The 18,422-nt window shown below is 36.6% G+C and overlaps 1 protein-coding gene across 24 annotated transcripts in view; it reads left to right on the top strand.

Annotated features, from left to right (window-relative positions):
* AFDN (afadin, adherens junction formation factor) overlaps positions 1-18,422 on the top strand; it is a 115,704-nt gene that overhangs the window by 32,916 nt on the left and 64,366 nt on the right. For 15 of the 24 annotated variants that reach the window (XR_005627229.1, XM_039706878.1, XM_039706889.1 and 12 more), the window contains exons 2-9: positions 2,248-2,443; positions 4,346-4,461; positions 6,604-6,767; positions 7,199-7,359; positions 8,300-8,457; positions 12,837-12,948; positions 13,363-13,530; positions 14,910-14,954. Coding sequence is in view for 23 of the 24 variants with exons in the window: in XM_039706878.1 (XP_039562812.1) it covers positions 2,248-2,443; positions 4,346-4,461; positions 6,604-6,767; positions 7,199-7,359; positions 8,300-8,457; positions 12,837-12,948; positions 13,363-13,530; positions 14,910-14,954 (1,120 nt within the window). In the remaining variant the exon portion in view is untranslated. The remainder of the gene's footprint in view (positions 1-2,247; positions 2,444-4,345; positions 4,462-6,603; positions 6,768-7,198; positions 7,360-8,299; positions 8,458-12,836; positions 12,949-13,362; positions 13,531-14,909; positions 14,955-18,422) is intronic. The other 9 variants (XM_039706880.1, XM_039706895.1, XM_039706883.1 and 6 more) reach the window with 3 other exon arrangements.

The following is an 18,422-nucleotide window of genomic DNA, read 5'->3' on the forward strand; positions in this document are numbered from 1 at the left end:
GATGCTGTGCTGGAGGTACAGACCAAAAGCATGCCAGCTATCAAGGGAAGTGTGAAAGGAAGCTGGCATGACTGAACATCAGGCAAAGATAGTTACTAGAAAGCTGAAGTAGTATCCAAATTAGGAAAATTGTGAGGATATAAAATCTGACAAGTAGGATATAAAAGCATGAGATTAAAAAAAAAGACTTGAAGAATGCTTTCAAATCATAATTTTTAAAGAGAAAAAGGCGAGAAAGCAAGTTACTAGAACTAGAGAATCGTCATCCAGTAACTGAAGGAAGTGAGAGATTAAGTAATTTTACTGAGTGGTCTGTAATGGCTCTGTTAGGTGGACACCTTCAGGTCGTTGGCTGCAAATGCACTGTGAAACCAGTATTACAAAGGACGTTCACTGGTGATCTTCTGTGTGAGAAGAAACTGCATTAATCTACAGAATTCATGGACATATGCTGTCTATTATAATAGACTGTGGAAAGGTCAGCAGGACTTAGAATAGAAGTTGTGCTTCAGACCTTTTGGAACTTATTGAAAGAGTTAGCAAGAACACATGTAAGGAAGCTCCAATTCAGTATGGTAGGTAGGATTTCCAGAAGTCATTTGGTAGCCTTCTGCATGAGAGTAAGTCATGCTGAAGGGGTAAGTCCTTGTATGGATAATTAGTTAATAATTTGGTGTATATATAGTTAAAGACAAGAAATGAAGTAGTTAGGATACTTTTGAGAGGTGAGTAGTAGCTGTTACAAAAATGTTCACAGCTGAAGAATTATACCCATGGTTGTATAAATTGCATTAAGTTCAGAGTGTATGCAGAGGTGGGAGTTAGCTGGAGTGAGGACTGTGGAAACTGTAACTTCTTGCAGCAAGGAACACTAGTTTGGAAGTACAGTACATAGTTTTGTCAGAACAACAGTGCAGGCTCAGAAAGATTAATTCTGTAAATTGTTCAGATAACAACAGAGAATAAAACACAATTGGCAATTGTTGAGGTCCGTAGCGCATTTCATTGGACTGCTGTGTTGGTGTAGGCTTGGGAATATCCTGAGAAGAACAGTGCTTATTTCTGCATGTATCTAGGTGACATTGATGTTTGTCTAAGTGTAGGTTATTTGACTTCTTAATTCCTTTTAAAATCTTGTTTTTTCCTTTCTCTTTGCAAAGGTCTTCTGAATGATAGAGTAGCTTCAGTAAATATCAGAAGCGTTGTGATGTGTGTCCTGTGATCAGATGTAGTACTGGAAAGGGCTGTGCCTAGCATAAAATCTGTCACTGTGCTCAGCAACTAAGGATTTGCCTATTTCAAAGCCTCTGGAGAGTGAAGAGAGAGAGTGATTATTAAACTGTAGAGTAAACTTGACAAAGTCAGCTGGAGACTTGAATATCCTTCATTCCCCTTGAGTGCAGGGCCCCATGATTGCTGGGATTTATGCAAGGGGCAAAAGTTGACTGGGTGGAGACTAATGGGGAACTAAAATTTGAATTTAGAGTTGTTCACACAGGTAGTCGACTAGCATAAGCAGACAGTATCCTCCTGAAGTTTGGTGTGCTGCAGTAGAGCACAGGCTTCAGTGGCAAAGGAAAACACTTGAGCAAATTGCCTTTGCAGTTGTAGTGTAGCCACCTGGCTGACAGCTGCAGTCCTTTTCTTCACCTTGTGTTGGTGCTGAAGCTTTTTTCCCCTCGCAAAGTCTTTAGGGAGCTGTACCAAAGACTAACCTTTCTTAAAATAAAAAATATAAGCAGGTCAAAGGTTTAGCTTCCTTGAAAGGCTGCTTCTGGGACAAACAGATGCCAGCATGAGAGAGGAGTGCATGAAGGGGTGAAAAGAGGAGAGAAAAGATGATCCTGTGAGTTCTGTTACAGCAAGCTGTTCTCATCAAGACACACTGCTGTTCCTTGAGCATGTACTTTTACAGACTTGGGTTGCAGGGACCTGTTCTCAGTCTTTAAGAAGTGTCTCTAGGTTTTAGAAAAGAGGTTTTATTAATTCTCCTGAATATAGCTGTAAATTTGAATACTTAAAGATTCAAGTTCAGTATTTTCAGTAATAGATAGTCCTTAATTTCATTTTGCAGGGTAGCTTTTCAAGTTTATAGTGTCCTGGTTTTTAAAACTATGAAAATTTTGAAAACCAGTATGATGTTGGAGGTCTGATATTTTCATAATAAATGTGTAACAAATAATAAAAGAACTCTGAACCTTATAACTGTTAGCCGGCACTCAGATTTGTATTTTTATTTCTTTACAGGATCTCGAGTTTCATGGAGTAATGAGATTCTACTTCCAAGACAAAGCAGCTGGAAATTTTGCAACAAAATGTATCCGTGTCTCTAGTACTGCCACAACTCAAGATGTGATAGAAACTCTTGCAGAGAAGTTTCGACCAGACATGCGAATGTTATCATCCCCTAAATACTCACTTTATGAAGTGCATGTCAGTGGAGGTTTGTATTTATTCATTAAGTCTTTGCTCCATCCCCACCACCATCGTGTCTACTCCCAGCCAAACTATCTTTAGGTTTGCCCTCAGTTTCTGAACCATGTGAGACTTGGGTTTTTTATTCTTAAATATGTTGCTACTAATTGTTTTTTTGGGGACTGGTTTTCAAAACTTTATTATATATACCAGGCCTGCAGTTAATGCAAGATTTGATTATGATCTATAAAATGCTGTGATTGACACCCTGTTAGTTGGTTGACATTTGTGAGAGAGTTGCTATTTTTAGGATTAGTAGGTAAAGACTAGATTTATAATGGGAGATTAGTATTGTTAAATTAGAGCAGTTGAGAGTACATCTTCTGTTCTTTGAAATTGTGGGCCTATGATGGTAGCCTTGTAACTCATGTTCTTTTACTGCTGAACTGGGGGAAGTTCAGCTTAATATTGTTTGAAGCCACTGTGTTTCTTAAACAGATCCTCTAATGTTACCTGTGAAGAACTTGGATATCTAAATACCCTTTGGTACTACTAAAATTTGTCTGTTTAGATCAGTGTGATAGTGTGTGTGGTGGTGGTGGTGGAGACAGATAAAGGAGAAACTATCTTTTGGTTATGTTTTTTATTTTTTTACTTCAGAAGTATACACAAGTGCTTGAACAATCTTAAATTCTGCATTTGAAAGACTGAAAATAATTTATTTTTTCTGTCTTAGATTTCTTTAAAAGTCTGTTAGTGCTGTACCTGTAGTCAAAATGAAATTGTTTTCTTTGCACAGCAAGTAGGAACTTGAGTTTTAAAAAGATGATTGAGGCATGCAAGGTCAATAGGAATGTTTCTTACTAAACAAAAGTAACCACAAAGACATCATTGTTTTCCTGGGCATATGTACCGTCTCCTTCTTTTCAAAGGGAAAATTAAATGGCAAGACTTGCTTAAGTTTTTTAACCACTCTGTCAGTTGTTTTTCCTTATACTTAAAATAGATGTAATACTCTAAATGAAATTTTGTCTTGGATTTGAATAATGTGGGGGCTTTTGATTTGTTTTATTATTTAAATTTTGTAATCTTGTTTATTTTTGTGCAGTTGTTTTAGGACTATTTCTTGGGCTGCAACCAGACTGCGGTCTGCTTTAAAGTAAATTTAAAATAAGAAAAATTGAGTATTTACAAGGTCCAGGATGTTACAAAGTTCTAAACATTTCAACTGTAAATCCAACTTCTCCTCCAGAGTGGTAATGTTGTTTTCCGAGACTTAGTCTGACAAAGGAGTTATGCGAGACTACCTTATGGGGACGTTTAGCTTACATAAATAGATGGAATATGCTTGGGCTTGTTGCTGGAAAGGGGATGTGTGTTGTTTAAGCTGCCCCTTGTGTGAGGACACGAGGCTTGACTCCATTTTCATCAGAAGGCTGATTTATTATGTTATATATTATATTAAAATACTACATTACAACTATCTAAAAAGAACAGAGAGAAGATCAGAAGGCTACAAAGACAAGAATAGAATAGGAATCGATAACAAAAATCCTGTGACTGCTTACAGCCTTGGCACAGGTGGCTGTGATTGGTCACTGATTGAAAACAATCCACATGGACCAATGACAGATGCATCTGTGGCCTTCCACAGCAGCAGACAGTTATTGTTTACATTTCTTTCCTGAGGCTCTCAGCTCCTCAGGACAGGAAAAATCCCAGCAGAGGACTTTTTACTAAAATATCATGGCTACAGATGTGTTATTAATTCTACATTCCTGAACTTTCTTTCTGTGCCTATACTTAACAGGAAAACATCAACTGATGTGTTCTGTTAATCAAACCTTGTGGTTTTTTTAAAAGCTTGTTTCTAAGTATCTTTGCTCTTGAGATACCAAGTAACTGTTACTGCTTTTCATTTTTTTTGAAGAAGAAAGAAGATTAGATGTGGATGAGAAGCCTCTTGTTGTACAGTTGAACTGGAACAAAGATGATCGTGAGGGAAGGTTTGTCCTCAAGAATGAAAATGATACACTTCCTCCAAAGGTGAGTCTTTACGGAGCATGCTAGTGCTAGCAGCAATTTTGAAATCTCTGGGGTTTGCTTATATAGGAAAACATAACTTTCACTTTTTTAATTCCTGAAAACAACTGCTGCTCATGACCTTCAATATCTGGAGGAAGTATTTTTAAATACTTAACTTGCGTCTTTGCAACACAGCATTTTTGTTATCTTTCGATGGCTGGTGATGCTGTGATTCGTGTAGCTGTCTAGGACTGGAGCATGCATAGAGATCTTAAAGCTTACTTTGTTCTATTATGATGACTTGAAAAATACCTTAAATAGTATATGGTGACCCATACCAGGAGGTAACCCTGCCTCTTGCAAAGCTTTTAAAAGGGAATGCCAGGAGTTAGAGCTAAAAATTATCTCCTCAGGTAACATTCTGTTACTTGAAAAAATGATGGAAGACTTCTTCCTTTTGTGCATGGTTTTTTGATTTGATTTGGTTTTTGCTGTTTTGGTTTTTGATTATTTTTTCCTCTTACAAATGCAAAATGAATGAGCTGCAAATATCAGGTGTACAAAAATTTGCTTTAATATTAGCAATTTAAACATTAAATTAGATTAGACTTTGGCTTGTGAAGTCATATATATATTATATGTAGCTTGGTTGCCTATAGCTGTGGAAAACATGCAGTTCAGTGTGGGCTATTGCCACGCTGCTGTCCAATCCTTCTCTACTCCCCCGGGCAGGGGAGGAGACCGCACCAGCTGAGCTGTGGCACAGCCGGGGGACACTGCCCAGATGCGCCAGGGGCGTCTGGGGAGCGCCTCAGCAGGAGGCAGTGGTGGGCAGCAGGAAGGCAAAGTGAAGAAAGGAGGGACTCTTCTCGGGTGCCCAGTCCAGAAGTTTATTTGCCTCCAGGGAAGCAGGCCGGGAAGAGACCTCAAGGAAGGGGGTGCAACAGTATATAAAGGGGGTGGAACACTCGGGTGGGGATTACACAATAACCAATAAGGGGAAACTTAGGAGGGAACAAACTTATAACAGACATGCCGGCTAGCGAATAGGGATGATAGGAAGGAGGGACTCTTGTTCTTGATCCAATCACCCACTGACAAGGGAAGAACTTTCTGGAAGGAAGGGAGGGGCCAGTGGGTGACGGACAGGAACTTGGGGAGGGATTAACAGGGGGTATCCAGGGGAACAGGGGAGGAGACAATAGATTGATAGAACTCTTATGCTGGGGAGGGGCAAACCTGGGGAAGGAGGGTAATTCCAGACTGAACCATCAGTACAGATAGGGGTAACAAACAAACCAACTCCAAATAAAAATGAACACACCACAACAGGCTATCTTTAGGCAAGTTTTTGGTCCTGTGCTGAGCACTAAATTTCCATTGCTTTTGGAACTAGAGCTTGTTAATTTCAGAAGTTCTTTGGGTATAGGGACGTTAGCTTGTACTGGGCATTTGACTACAGGATACATCTATGTTGCAGGGCAGAAGGGAAAGTTAATGATGCCTTGCACTACGCGTACAAACCCTGCTATTCCTATTAATTGAATTAAGTGATTTGCAATCTTCTCTGTTATTCGCTTCCTGATAGAAGTGAGAAAATCTGTATTTTCTTTCTCTCATGCTCTGTAATCTTTGCTACAGAGGGCAAATGAGCCTAGGATTACAGGTGTCTTGTGTATGCAAGGAGTAGGACTTGAAGAAAACACTGGAATGACAACTTGAAGAAATATACCTTTGGGGAAAAGTCTTCTGTAATGTTTTTCCTTCTGCAGTTTATTCTTGTCTGGTGCTCCAACAAAGTTGCCTTGAAAGCAGATTAAGCACAGCATTGTTACAGAGTATTTTTACTCAGCAGCAAAAATTTGTTTGGCAGCTTCAGTTAATCTTTTGAGGCCAAGTATATAGCAGGCATTATTCAAGTAAAATTCTGCAGTTTCTTCACTTTGTTCAGTACAGTTAGTTTGTACCTTCTTTGGAAGATGACATTATATTTGCCCTTTCTGTGTTTTCCTTGAGAACATTGGTCCCATTGCTGTGTAGTGGAGTGTTGGTTTTGAGTCATGATACTGTGTCTTAAACAGATTCATCTGCAAAGTTAAAACTAATATTAACTTCTCTCTGGATTCAAATTGATGGAAGCTGTTTTAAACTCATTTATTTCAGAAAGCTCAGAGTAATGGGCCCGAAAAACAAGAAAAAGAGGGAGTAATTCAGAATTTCAAGCGAACTCTCTCAAAAAAAGAAAAAAAAGAAAAAAAGAGGCGTGAAAAAGAGGCATTGCGACAAGTGTCAGATAAAGATGATCGTCTTCTTCATGGGGATGATATGTAAGTGGTATAAACTTATTTTTTAAAACTTAAATGATAGTTGTTTTTAAGTGCATTTGCAAAAGAAAAAGCGTGACTTGTAAGCATGTGCTTTGTGGTATTGGAAATAATAAAAAAGTTAGGAGTATAATGTAAAGTTTCTTTAATGCCTTTCCCCCATCTCCATGTAAAAGAGGTAGAAGACTTCTTGTTTTCTTTGAAAACTAGCAGCTACTAGTTATTAAATTGTTTTTTTAATATCAGGTGAGCATGGGTATATGAACAGCTTTAACTGTAGCAAAAATTATTTTCATGTAGAAACCATCTTAGAATAACATAAATGAACTCGTGTGTCTATGAATCCTATTGCTTTTTCATCCTATGTGAAGTAATAAGGATGTATCTATTTTAAGCTCTTAATGACATTCTTTTTATTTAAACTAACTTTGCAGTGAGAATTTTCGCCTTGCAGCTGAAGTTTACAAAGACATGCCTGAGACCAGCTTCACTCGCACAATATCCAATCCTGAGGTGGTTATGAAACGGCGACGACAGCAAAAATTAGAGAAGAGAATGCAGGAGTTTCGCAGTTCTGATGGCAGACCAGACTCAGGTACTTGAAGTTCTTCTGGTTCAGTTAGAAGCAGTAAACATTTTACCAAGAGAATATTCTTAAGGCCAGCAGCTCCTGTAAATTTGACTTAACTTTTGCTTTCTCCAACATTTTTTGCACATGCCTAGTTTATCTGGTGTATAACTGAACAAAGGGTTTGTGAAGGTAGGATTCCACAGGGGAGTGTTCCATGGTGAGTGTGAGTCAAAGCTTTCAGATTGATGAGAGAGTGTGTGCTCATTGAGCTTGCTAACAGTGCTAAACTGGGAAAAAAAGGAAGGATGGACTTAGACTGTCAAAGTGAGGAGGTTGGCTGAGATAACTGACATTCCTTTTACTAAGAATGAGCTGATAGAAAATTTAATCAGTAGCATAAATAAAGGATGTAAAGAACTGATTGTTCTAATAAAGGGTTCTGGTAGATCTTGTGAATAATAGTGATTAAGTATTTCTCATTCATGGGATGGGGATATAACAACAGTGGTTGTATACACACCATTAGAAAAGAACAAATGAAGCTATGTTAGAACTGCTAAAACCTGAAATTCTGTATTCTGTTCATGGAAGAGTAGGGAAGAAAGAGGTGTCCTGAAGGAAATCATGGGCTTGTTAAGGAACGGGTCAGGACAGACAAGATGGTAAATGGCTGTTCTTCAACCAGTTATTGACATTATTTAATTTTAACTTCATGTAATACTAAGCGTGGTGAAACACTGGGAAAACACTTCATTAGCTAAATTATAGAAATATCATTGGAGATTTTTACTAGTGGAGAGATAAATCTATTTTCGGGATGTTACATAAATTTTCTTGTATTAGTAGAGTAATGAAATTATTTCTGAAAGGCTTTGTTCTTATATTCTGTTAGAAATATAGTGAATTACTTAATGTCTGTCTTTTTATTCTGTGGTTGCATTGTTAATTCCTTTTGGTTTCCAAGGTGGGACGCTGAGAATTTATGCAGACAGTTTAAAACCAAATATACCATACAAGACAATCCTGCTGTCCACTACAGATACTGCAGACTTTGCAGTTATTGAAGCACTGGAAAAATATGGCCTGGAAAAAGAAAATCCCAAGGATTATTGTATTGCTCGTGTAAGTTACTAAAGCACAATCATCTCACATTTCATATTTGGTTGTTTGTTTTTTTTCTTACAGTAGCTTCCAAGCTAAATAGAATGACTCAGTTAGAAGTGACATATCAGGTTTTTTGTTTATAAAACTTTAATCTTCCAGTTGTACTAAATTACTGCTTGCTGTACAGGAGAACATTAATACTGAAAATGACATATTTCTTCATTGGGTGCTTTCATGGGTTTTATACCACTAAATGATTCACAAACATATAAGCTAATAGTTTATCCTGTGGATATCTAAATTTGTGCACATAACTACTTCCCTTAACTAAGAGTGTCCACTCTGAAGTAGAAGTGCTGAGGTGAGCTCCATTGTAAAAGGTGTATGTTGTGTACTGTTTCTTTTAACCTTGCAGTGGTAGCTGACCCTCACTAGAAAGCATAAAAGATTAAAGTGACACTCTTAATTTCAGAATTTAATTATTTTAGGAGTTCTAAAGAAATTGCATAGAATTGTTATTTCTTAGTGGTGCAGCTTTAATCAAAAAGTCCCATGAGCAATAGTGATTAAAGATTACAAACTTCTGACCATGTTGTCTTCTCAGGGAGAACAGTGAGGCTTGAAAATATTGATCCTTTTTTGAGTCCAGTGTTTGATTACATTTTTGGCTATATTATATATAAAATTATTATTCGGCTATATTATATATATAAAATATATGTAAAATAAACTTACATTTTTTGCTCCTTAAAATGTTGAAAAAATGGGAAGAAAGTTTGTTTCTTACAATACTGTGGTGGTTTGGGAGAATCATGGGCCACAGCAGAGACACTGAGACTGAATTTGAAAGATAGTTTTACTTCATTCTGCTTAGTTTAGACTTACAATATATTAAAAAGATCTTTGAGTATTAGGGAGTTTGTTGGACTAATTGCACCTTTACCCAGGAACTGTTGAAAGTTACTCTTTTTGTAGTGGTGGTGTTCCGCCTTCGATCCTATTTTCTGATCTTGTATGGGGATGTTTAATGTATAAAATAGTCTGGGAATGTTGCTTTGATCTTGGCAAAGGTTAATGAAGTCATTGTTGCAAAAGAAATATTTTATATTATTTTTTGGGAAGTACTTCTGGAAAATATTTTGTGTTTCCTGGGTAATGCATCTTCATACAGTAAGTCTGAACTGATAGCAGTTGTGTGCTTATGTTTACATTTGGCATACAGGAATGGTCTTCACTGACCAACAGCAGATCTGTTTTAATAACTCTTAAGTGTGGCAGACCTTATTTTCTCACAGTAAGTTGCTGTAGTTGGCTAAAATCTACTTGACCATCTTCTGCTGATACAGTGCTTGGCTTTTAATATGTTAATTCTTCTTTTATTAATAAAGTTGAGTATTTTAAGTCTAGATTTCAGAATCTACATTTTCCCAGATATTTTATGAAGTTGCATTCCTTGCTTGAAACATGAAAATACACAAGAATTAGCCTGATATATCTTTAATCACTGTTGTCTTTTTTGGAAACACAAAAATGCACCACTAAATTTGTCCAATGGCACTCCCTTTATACTGAAGTCTCACAGCTATTCTCTGTTCCTGGTTTGGTTTTTGCCCCTGTTCTTCTGGCACTTTACAGTACTCTCTGTAAAACAAGTCCTGCACATGTTCTTATTCTTTACATTTTAAGTTCAGCTGGAACATACATTATCAGTGGAACATACAAGTTCTGTTTCTTACTGGTTGGGATTTTGAAACATTTTGTTCTCTTTGAGTGCCAGGTGCAGTGTCGTCTTTGAAGATTTAAACAGCTGACATTTACTTAATAGTTGAGATGATTTTTAAATTACAGGACAAGACCATTATAATGCTGTATAAATACCTGTAACAAAAATCGCTCCTGAAGTTTTCAGTTGAAAGATAAACATTGTAAGACTTTTTCATAATATTTTTGACAACTTTTATTGTAAATGGCACTTTCCTATTGGTTGTTTGCTTTCATACATTGGTTTGCAGTGTATCAGGCTGTACCTTTATTCCTGGATCTAAAGTGCTTTTCTGTGTAAGCAAGTAGACACCAGTTTGTTCCAATGTGTGTGTTTTGTTTGTTTCGGTTTGCTTCATTTGAGTTTCCCTGAGTAATGTGGGGTTCACTGCACTTCTCTGAAGATGTCAAATTAATTAGACAGTCTTCCAGGCTACCTGTGCATATTCACTCAAGGCATTAGACTTCAGGCATGCAGCAAATCAGTTAACTCTTGAAAGCAGAATCTTGATTAGACTTTTATTTTTAGCATTCACTTATTTTTCACTTGAGGGTAAGGCATAAATAACTTCATGTAATGTCAAGCAAAAATATGCATTTAATGGTGAGTAGTTTTATTGGGTTTTTTAAAGAAGTAGTTGTTACAGACATAAGACATTGAGTATTTTAGCAAGATCCACTGGGGGGGTTGTCGGTTTTTTGATGTGTTGTTGCTGTTGTTTTCCTAGGTTTTCTTTTTTAGTTTTTTGTTTGTTTGTTTTAGTAGCGGCATGTGTGGAGCCTGTGTTCCCAGCTTGAAAGGAAAACTGTAGATTAATTAATCACAATAACCAGATATACTCAAATATACTGTACATATGAGGGTTTTTACTTAAAAAACATTACAGTGACAGAAGAGCTTATTGCTGTTGCAGCATGGGATGTTCTCATGTGAGACATTTATTAAGTATGGGTCTGATAATTTGATCTCTAGGTATTACTTATCACAGAAGGCATAATACTCAAATACCTTCTCTTGTTTATTCCAGCAATTGATATGAATGTTAAGTCTGAAGTTGCTGTGGTCTTCATTTACATTTCTTAGCTTGTATTTTCTGCATGTTTCACTGCATTTGTTTTTTCTTTGGTTTCCTTCCCAGTTCAGTATTGGTCAGTTCTTGGTATTGCATGTATTTCGTGCATTGTAACTAGCCTACCTTCTGTCTCAAGGGCTTTGGAATTTTAAGATTGTTGCTTCTTGAACATAGCTTGAAACACAGTGTTACCCTAATTTTCCTATATGTGTAATTGTTTTTAAAATCTGAGATGTGAAACAGAGCACTTTGGCAATATAAGGTTTGAGTGTAGATGTGTTTCTGTTTCCCTCTGGTTTATAAATTTTAATGTTTTCCTTCTTTTATAATATGTTGTCTATTTGAAAATATAATTAAATATAATTTAATTATTTCTATGTTTAGCCATGTTTTGCATAGAAAATGGTTTAGGGATTGCATCCTTTAAAACTTAAATCTGGTTGTTTCCTGCCTGGAAGAAGATGAAAGGATGTTTGAGGTAGATCTATGAGAACTTGGTTAATATGGAAATGGGTGTGGAAAGGAGTGAACAAATGAAAGTGCAAAGTCTCTAGAGGGCTGCAGCATAGTAGGGTGCCATAGCCAATGACTACATGACTTCAGAAGGTCTTAACCTTGGTCATAGATCAGAGATGAGAATAATTTGGAGTAGTTTGTTTAAAATAGAACTGTCTATGAATTTAAATAACATTTTTAGGAATACAAGTGTGGGAGTACAACATATTTTATTTTATTCTTTTGATTCAGCTTTGAAAGATCTGTCTTCAGTAACTGTAATACTGCCTGTCATTGTTACTGGTTCTCAATTGCTGTGGAGAGAGGTAATGCATGAAATTACAGGCTGTGTCTCCTCTAAGATCAAATTTCATGAATCAAAGTTTCCCCCTTCCTCTGCCTTGTAAGGATATAGCTGTAAAAGGTAGGAACAGTCTGTAGTTCTGTTCCAAAAGTATTCTTGGTTTTGTTTCTTCCTTAGAGCTAGGCATCATGAAGCAGTTGTGTGAAATGCTTCCAGTTCCAATGCCCTTAGTCCCTTGTGTAGACCAGGTAAAACAAGGATGCAGCAGGTATAACGTAGTCTTTGCCAGCTTGTTGTGTCTTTTCTAAATACATAAGTATGTATGTTATGCTAGCAGAATGGCATTAGCAAAAGGAAATGCTGATTCCAGTGTGTGAAATAATAATGGAGAGTTCAGTTTTGTTTTTTCGACTATCATTTCCGCAGGTTTTTTGTTTTTTGGTTTTTTTTTGTTTTTTTTTTTTTGTCTTAGCTGATGAGAAATTGCAATAACTTTTTTTACTGGAACAAGATCTCACGTACTTTAACTTGCTGTTCTTCGCTTTTCAGACTTACTTGATGTTCTGGGAAGTGCGATTTAACTGTAGCAAGAGGCGAGTGAGGAGTGTTAGAAAATCTTGGAAACAAAATACATTCCAAGTTACTGAGTTCTTTGGCCTTATCTCTTGTTATAAACAACACATGCAAAAAATTTATCAGAGAATAGACCATTGAATGTTCTAATTGTCCAATAATAGCTCTGAAAACTGATAATCCTCTTTTAGGTCATGCTGCCTCCTGATGCTCAGCACTCTGATGATAAAGGTGCTAAAGAAACTATTCTTGATGATGATGAGTGTCCACTGCAGATATTCAGGGAGTGGCCTAGTGATAAAGGTATGTCCAAAAACCTTTAAGATATTTTTGTGCCTTGGATCGTAAGCTATGTGGTGGAGCCCCTGTGAAGGAAGGAATTCTAACATGCATTTTAGTGTGTTTTGGTTTTGGACACTTAAAATACTAGAGAGTATTAGAGTTATTTACTATTTCATTATGCACGGTTTGTAGTATTACACCATTAGGTAGCAGAAAGGTTTTGCATTTCATCCCAAATTTTCTAAATTATTCACTATACTGAAGTATGCTTTTAATCTGTGTGTAGTTATTTTTAAGTTAAAACTATTCTAAAGAAGTGACAGGAATTTAGTAAGCTGAAAGTAATCCTATGGAATACTTCCAGATTAATAGATGTTGGTTGTGTGCTTATTCAGTGGTAGTGTGACTCAAAGGATGTATAATACTGTGTTTTAGGAATACTGGTCTTTCAGTTGAAAAGGAGGCCTCCTGATTATGTCCCAAAGAAAACCAGGAAGATAACTGATGGAAAGCAATTAAAGGGGAAGGAAAGAGTTGATGGGTCTGGCTATGGCTCTTGCCTTCCTCCTGAGAAACTACCATACCTGGTAGAATTAAGCCCAGGTAAGAATTCTGGTTATCTAATAAGCTAAATTACATTATTGTATAGTCATTTGGATTTTTCAAAAATGAGACATTCTTTGTAAGCACAGAGAACTCTGTGTGGCTGGGAGTCTGTGTCAGATGAGTTGTTCTTCTGATGTCAGATTCTAAATTGGAGGTAACGGTTCTAAAGGTAGAGATGCATATTGCTGTAATATCAAAATCTGGAGTTTGGACTGTTTGGAGTGAAAAAAGGGGGAGAAATTATTTACTAAGCTTAAATCTGATTTTGTTTACATTCACAAGTACAGTGTAGCATACGTGGTATTTGACAGTGCCATAGGTGGAAAATCACATTTTTTAACAGGACAAGAACATGAATTTTTAAATCAACTTAGATTTGAAACATTTTTCAGCCTATATGGAATTTTCTAATTGCTAGCAAGCTGAGTTTTATTTTGCCATAATTGGAACTCGCTGGGCTTTGTGGTAATTTGCAATTAATTTTATGATCTAGGAACAGCTGGGATGATTGTGTATCGCACAACTACTGTAAAACATATGTAACTTATGCTCTTAATTTCTGTCATCCTCATATTTATAGACTTGGATATGGACTTTTATTTTTGGTAATTGACTTATATACAGCTCTTTTTCCTATTAAGTGTAACTTGAGTACACTCAGGTATTTAAGTAAATGTTACAGTTTGAAGTTTGGTTGTGTACCTTATGTGAAGCAAGGTTGGAAATTGGTGCTGAAGCCTTTCCTGGCTCAGAACTGAAAAAAAAGAAGTTAAATTTATGGTCAAATAGTATGGGGTTTTTAAAAATTTGTTTTAAATCCAGATGAAATTATCAGCACACAGAATATATGAAACATACTGTCAGGTTCTGCAGGTTGAGGTTTGGTTTGCATATTGATATTTTGAGTTCTTTTAATAGTACTGTTGATTTCTTTTCTTGTTCTCTTACTCTGTGGGATTTGGTGCTTTATCATTACAATGTTGATCTCGGGCAGTGGCGTGAGACGCCCATTTATGGAGAGAGTAATCCCAGTCTGAAGTGCCACAGGTGTCAGTGCTGTGTGCTGAGCCTCACACATTGCCTGTGGGACTGACCTGGTAGTGTTTTTCTTCTAACAGCTTGTTATCACTTCTCTAAACAAGAATGATTGTTTCATTCAGTAGCTTTGTAGTACTGATGTCTTTATATTCTACACAGTTTCTAAAATTGAAAGAATTTAATGCACTTCATCCTTATAAATTGAATAGGTGTTGTCTGGCTACAGTTTCATCCTTTCCTGTCTTTTCTTTTCTTGCCCTCCTCCGCATGTTCTGCATGGTATCTGTCCTGCTGGTGCTGCCTTCACCTGGGTCCTCTGCATGTGTTTCTAACCCCAGGGAGAAGGAATCACTTTGCCTACTACAACTATCACGCTTATGAAGGTAACGCTGTATTTGGTACTGTTCTCTCAGTAGTCACTAAAAACTTCTCCAACTGTAAATCTTGTGTTTCTTTATGACAAATGAAGGACTATCTTATTTATCTTAAGGGTTTTTTTCCCCAAAGGATTGCTTCTGTGATGTCATTATCTGTGTTGTTAGTTGCCATTTAATTATTTGATTGGTGAACAAACATCAAATAGATCATGAATATGCTGTTATCCAAAGAGTTCAACCTTCCAGCTACAATTAATAGCTAAATTTCAGAAGGTGGTTTACAAGCAATGTTGCAGTAACACTAAAGTTTCTTTGATCCATGTGCTTGCAGAATTCATAGTTAAAATGGTTATTGGGTAAATGGCATGGCATAAAACTTAGCTGTCCTTTACAGTATTTGACTTTTGATGCAGTGGATGAAGTCTGTGATGATTTTTATGGGAAATAATGTTTGGACCCCTAGGAAGATTACTTCACTTTCTACTCCGTGATGTTCCATAGCATCCTTTGGTATTTCTGCTGCCTGGTTTGTCTAAAATTAGTGGGAAATGTCAAAGATTTAGCACTTCAGACAGTAGAGGCTCGTTCATTTCTTGTAGTGTTTGAAGTTGGTAGCCTAATGTAAAAATAGTTGTGGATCTTCAACTCTCCCTTAGAGTTTAGAATAATATGCAGATGTGTTCTGGTTTGACCGAGTAGACAAGAATACAAAGCCATTCTCTTTTCACTGTGAAATGTCTGCCAAAATATTGTTTTATTTTATTACTCTTCCCTGTTTCCTCACTTTGTTTTCTAGACTGCTGTAGAAGAACTGCATGTCAGTGCTGCTCACCCTTTCCTTTATGGTTGTGGAGTGCAGTACTGGGGTTTACTGGCTTGTGTCCAGTGCTCAGTTATGTGAATTGAATTCAGACTTCCATTTTGTTAACGTCGTTATTCCAGAGAGAGAAAGGTTTCATAGAGTGTGCTGAACTAAAAATCATGGATGGGCTCTGCAGGAACACTTGACCATTAACTAGGAAGATTGAAATTTGGTTGCATGTCACTGGAAAAAAAAAAAAAGATAGCTTTTAAAATTTTTATCTCAGTGTGTGAAAAAGAGGTCTTCATACTCTAGACTCAGACTGTGGATTTGGAAAAAAAGCACTTTAGGATATGTGTATTTATTATAGAAATAACTCCAGTAGAAATGTCCTCCTGTCAAAACAGAGGCTGTTTGTACTTTTGCAGAAGAACCTAGCAGACTCACTTTCATACCCTGTAAAATTGCACAAATTCATTAAGTTTGGTAGTGAAGTATGTCCAGTTTTTCCACTTCTCCACAGCCGCTGGTGATGCTGTTTTTGTACCACTGTTTAATTGACTGAAGATTAGATCCGTGTGGTAGAGGATGCACTTCAGTAGCTCATGGCCGTACATGTGGCAGCAATTGTCTCTGTATCCATGTCATGTGAATGAAGCAGTAAACTGAGATTAATCTGATACTGAAATGACATTCAGCAGCGCTTTGAATAGCTGATTCTGTCTGTATTAGCTGTGAATATGGCTTTTGATGAATTCAGGAATGTTAATAACTTCAGTTGTACAATATAATATTTGAAGGCTGAGAAAAATGCAAACTCCCATATTTTCACATGTGAGCCTCAGATCTTACAAGCCTGAAATTAAAATTACAAAGCATAAATACAAAATAAAAAGGCAACCTCATAAGGTTTTTTTCCTTGCTTCGTCACAAAAAAAAAAGAGCAATCTGGAGCTGTAGAACAAATAGCAGTGGGACATGTGAAGGACATGGCGATATAACAACTGGGACAGGAGAATTACAGAAGGTTGGAGAAGTGGAAAGCCTTGGCCAGGCTTTCCTGGCCAAGCTTCTTTCTGAGAACAGAACTGCAGGTGTAACACTTTTGCACATGAGTTTGTTGTCTGTTAAAAAAGTTTACTATTGTCTCTTTCTGCTGCAAGTGCATATCTTGTCTGAAATTTAATAGTAGAATTATCTCCTGATTTTGACATGGTGTTTCAGATCTGTCCAACCATCCCTTAAGCTTATTAGTGTTTAAACCCTTAGTAATTAGGAATTTGTAGAGGAAATATGCTTTTAAAGCACAGACTTAATTTTATCTCAATAGGTAAAGTCCATTGTGTGACCATTTTTGTTCAACTTTGGGCTTACTTGTTTTCTATGAGCTGATCTTCATCATTTGGTTTGGTTTGTGCTAACTCAGTACTATTTCCCAGCATTGTTTCAAGCATTGGACTAGTGAAATCGATTGAAGTTACAATTTTCAAAGTAGTACAGGATTCACATTTTAGTGATGAACTAACACATTTAAAATATATATCAATGAAGGGTGGCCTGTCTTGTTGGCTTTTTTTTTTAATTGTTTAAAAAATGTGTTTGTGTTAACAGTCCACTGACTTGATGTCCTTACAGTGATTACTCACTTTTGTTCACTGCAGGTTTTTTTAATAACATTGCTATTTAAAGAATGAATGGTGACTCTTAAGTGCATAAACGAAGTAATGAAATCTATTTGTAGTGCATCATTTTCTGAGATCAGCCTTCGTGGACTCTCATGGCCTGGGGAGTAGGGAGTACAACCTTCACCATAGGTATAGCAGAATATTTATTCTGCTGCACTGAGTTATAAGGAGTACATTCCCAATACCATTTAGGTGAGGTACCAGCTGTTGGAAAACAAGAAATATACTTTACACTGTAGTATAACACAACCATCCCTCCCTTCTGCCTACCTCCCCTAGAAAAAAAGGTCTTTCATCATTCTTAGGATTTGTTGTAATTATTCAAGATACCTTTTGTTGTAGAAATTGGCTTTTCATACTGATGGAGTACAACAAATAACTCAGATAACTCTGAATAACTCCTTAAAATTTTTGCTGTTTTGTGGAAGAAAAAATTGCATTTGTATCTAGTGCTGTGGTTTTAATACAAGGTGTTCTGGGAGTTTACAAGTAGATTTATAGAGCTTCTGTTTATATTGACTTAAAAATTTGAAGCTAGCTAGTAGCCTATGGCAGACATTATCAATGTATGTGCCATGGCTTTAATAATATTCTCTAATGCTTTTTTGGAGATGACTTAAAATCATTGTTATTTTTAACAGGTAAGACATTCTTTGTCTTGCAGCCTTTCTTTTACTTTGCTTTGGACGAGAGATTGGAGAGAAGTTAGAAATGACAATATTATTTCTGTTTCCGCTCATATTTAAAGTTGTAGGATTTTCTAGAAAATGGGCAGAATTTATATGTATGACAAAACCCATATGTGTTAGCCTGTGAAGGCACCAGCTAAACTGTGCACACTTTGTATGTCCAGCGTATTTCTGAGGGGAGTAGGACGTTGGGATTTATTTTTTACTTAATTTTCTGTGAGATGAAAATATAGGTCAGTGGAACTATAAAGATAAGGCCAGAAGTGCTGAAGTCCTGTATATTAAGACTAAATGTCAT

This window comes from Passer montanus, unplaced genomic scaffold, assembly GCF_014805655.1.
Source record: "Passer montanus isolate IOZ18808 unplaced genomic scaffold, ASM1480565v1 scaffold2, whole genome shotgun sequence".
In the NCBI taxonomy this organism is placed as follows: Eukaryota; Metazoa; Chordata; class Aves; order Passeriformes; family Passeridae; genus Passer; species Passer montanus.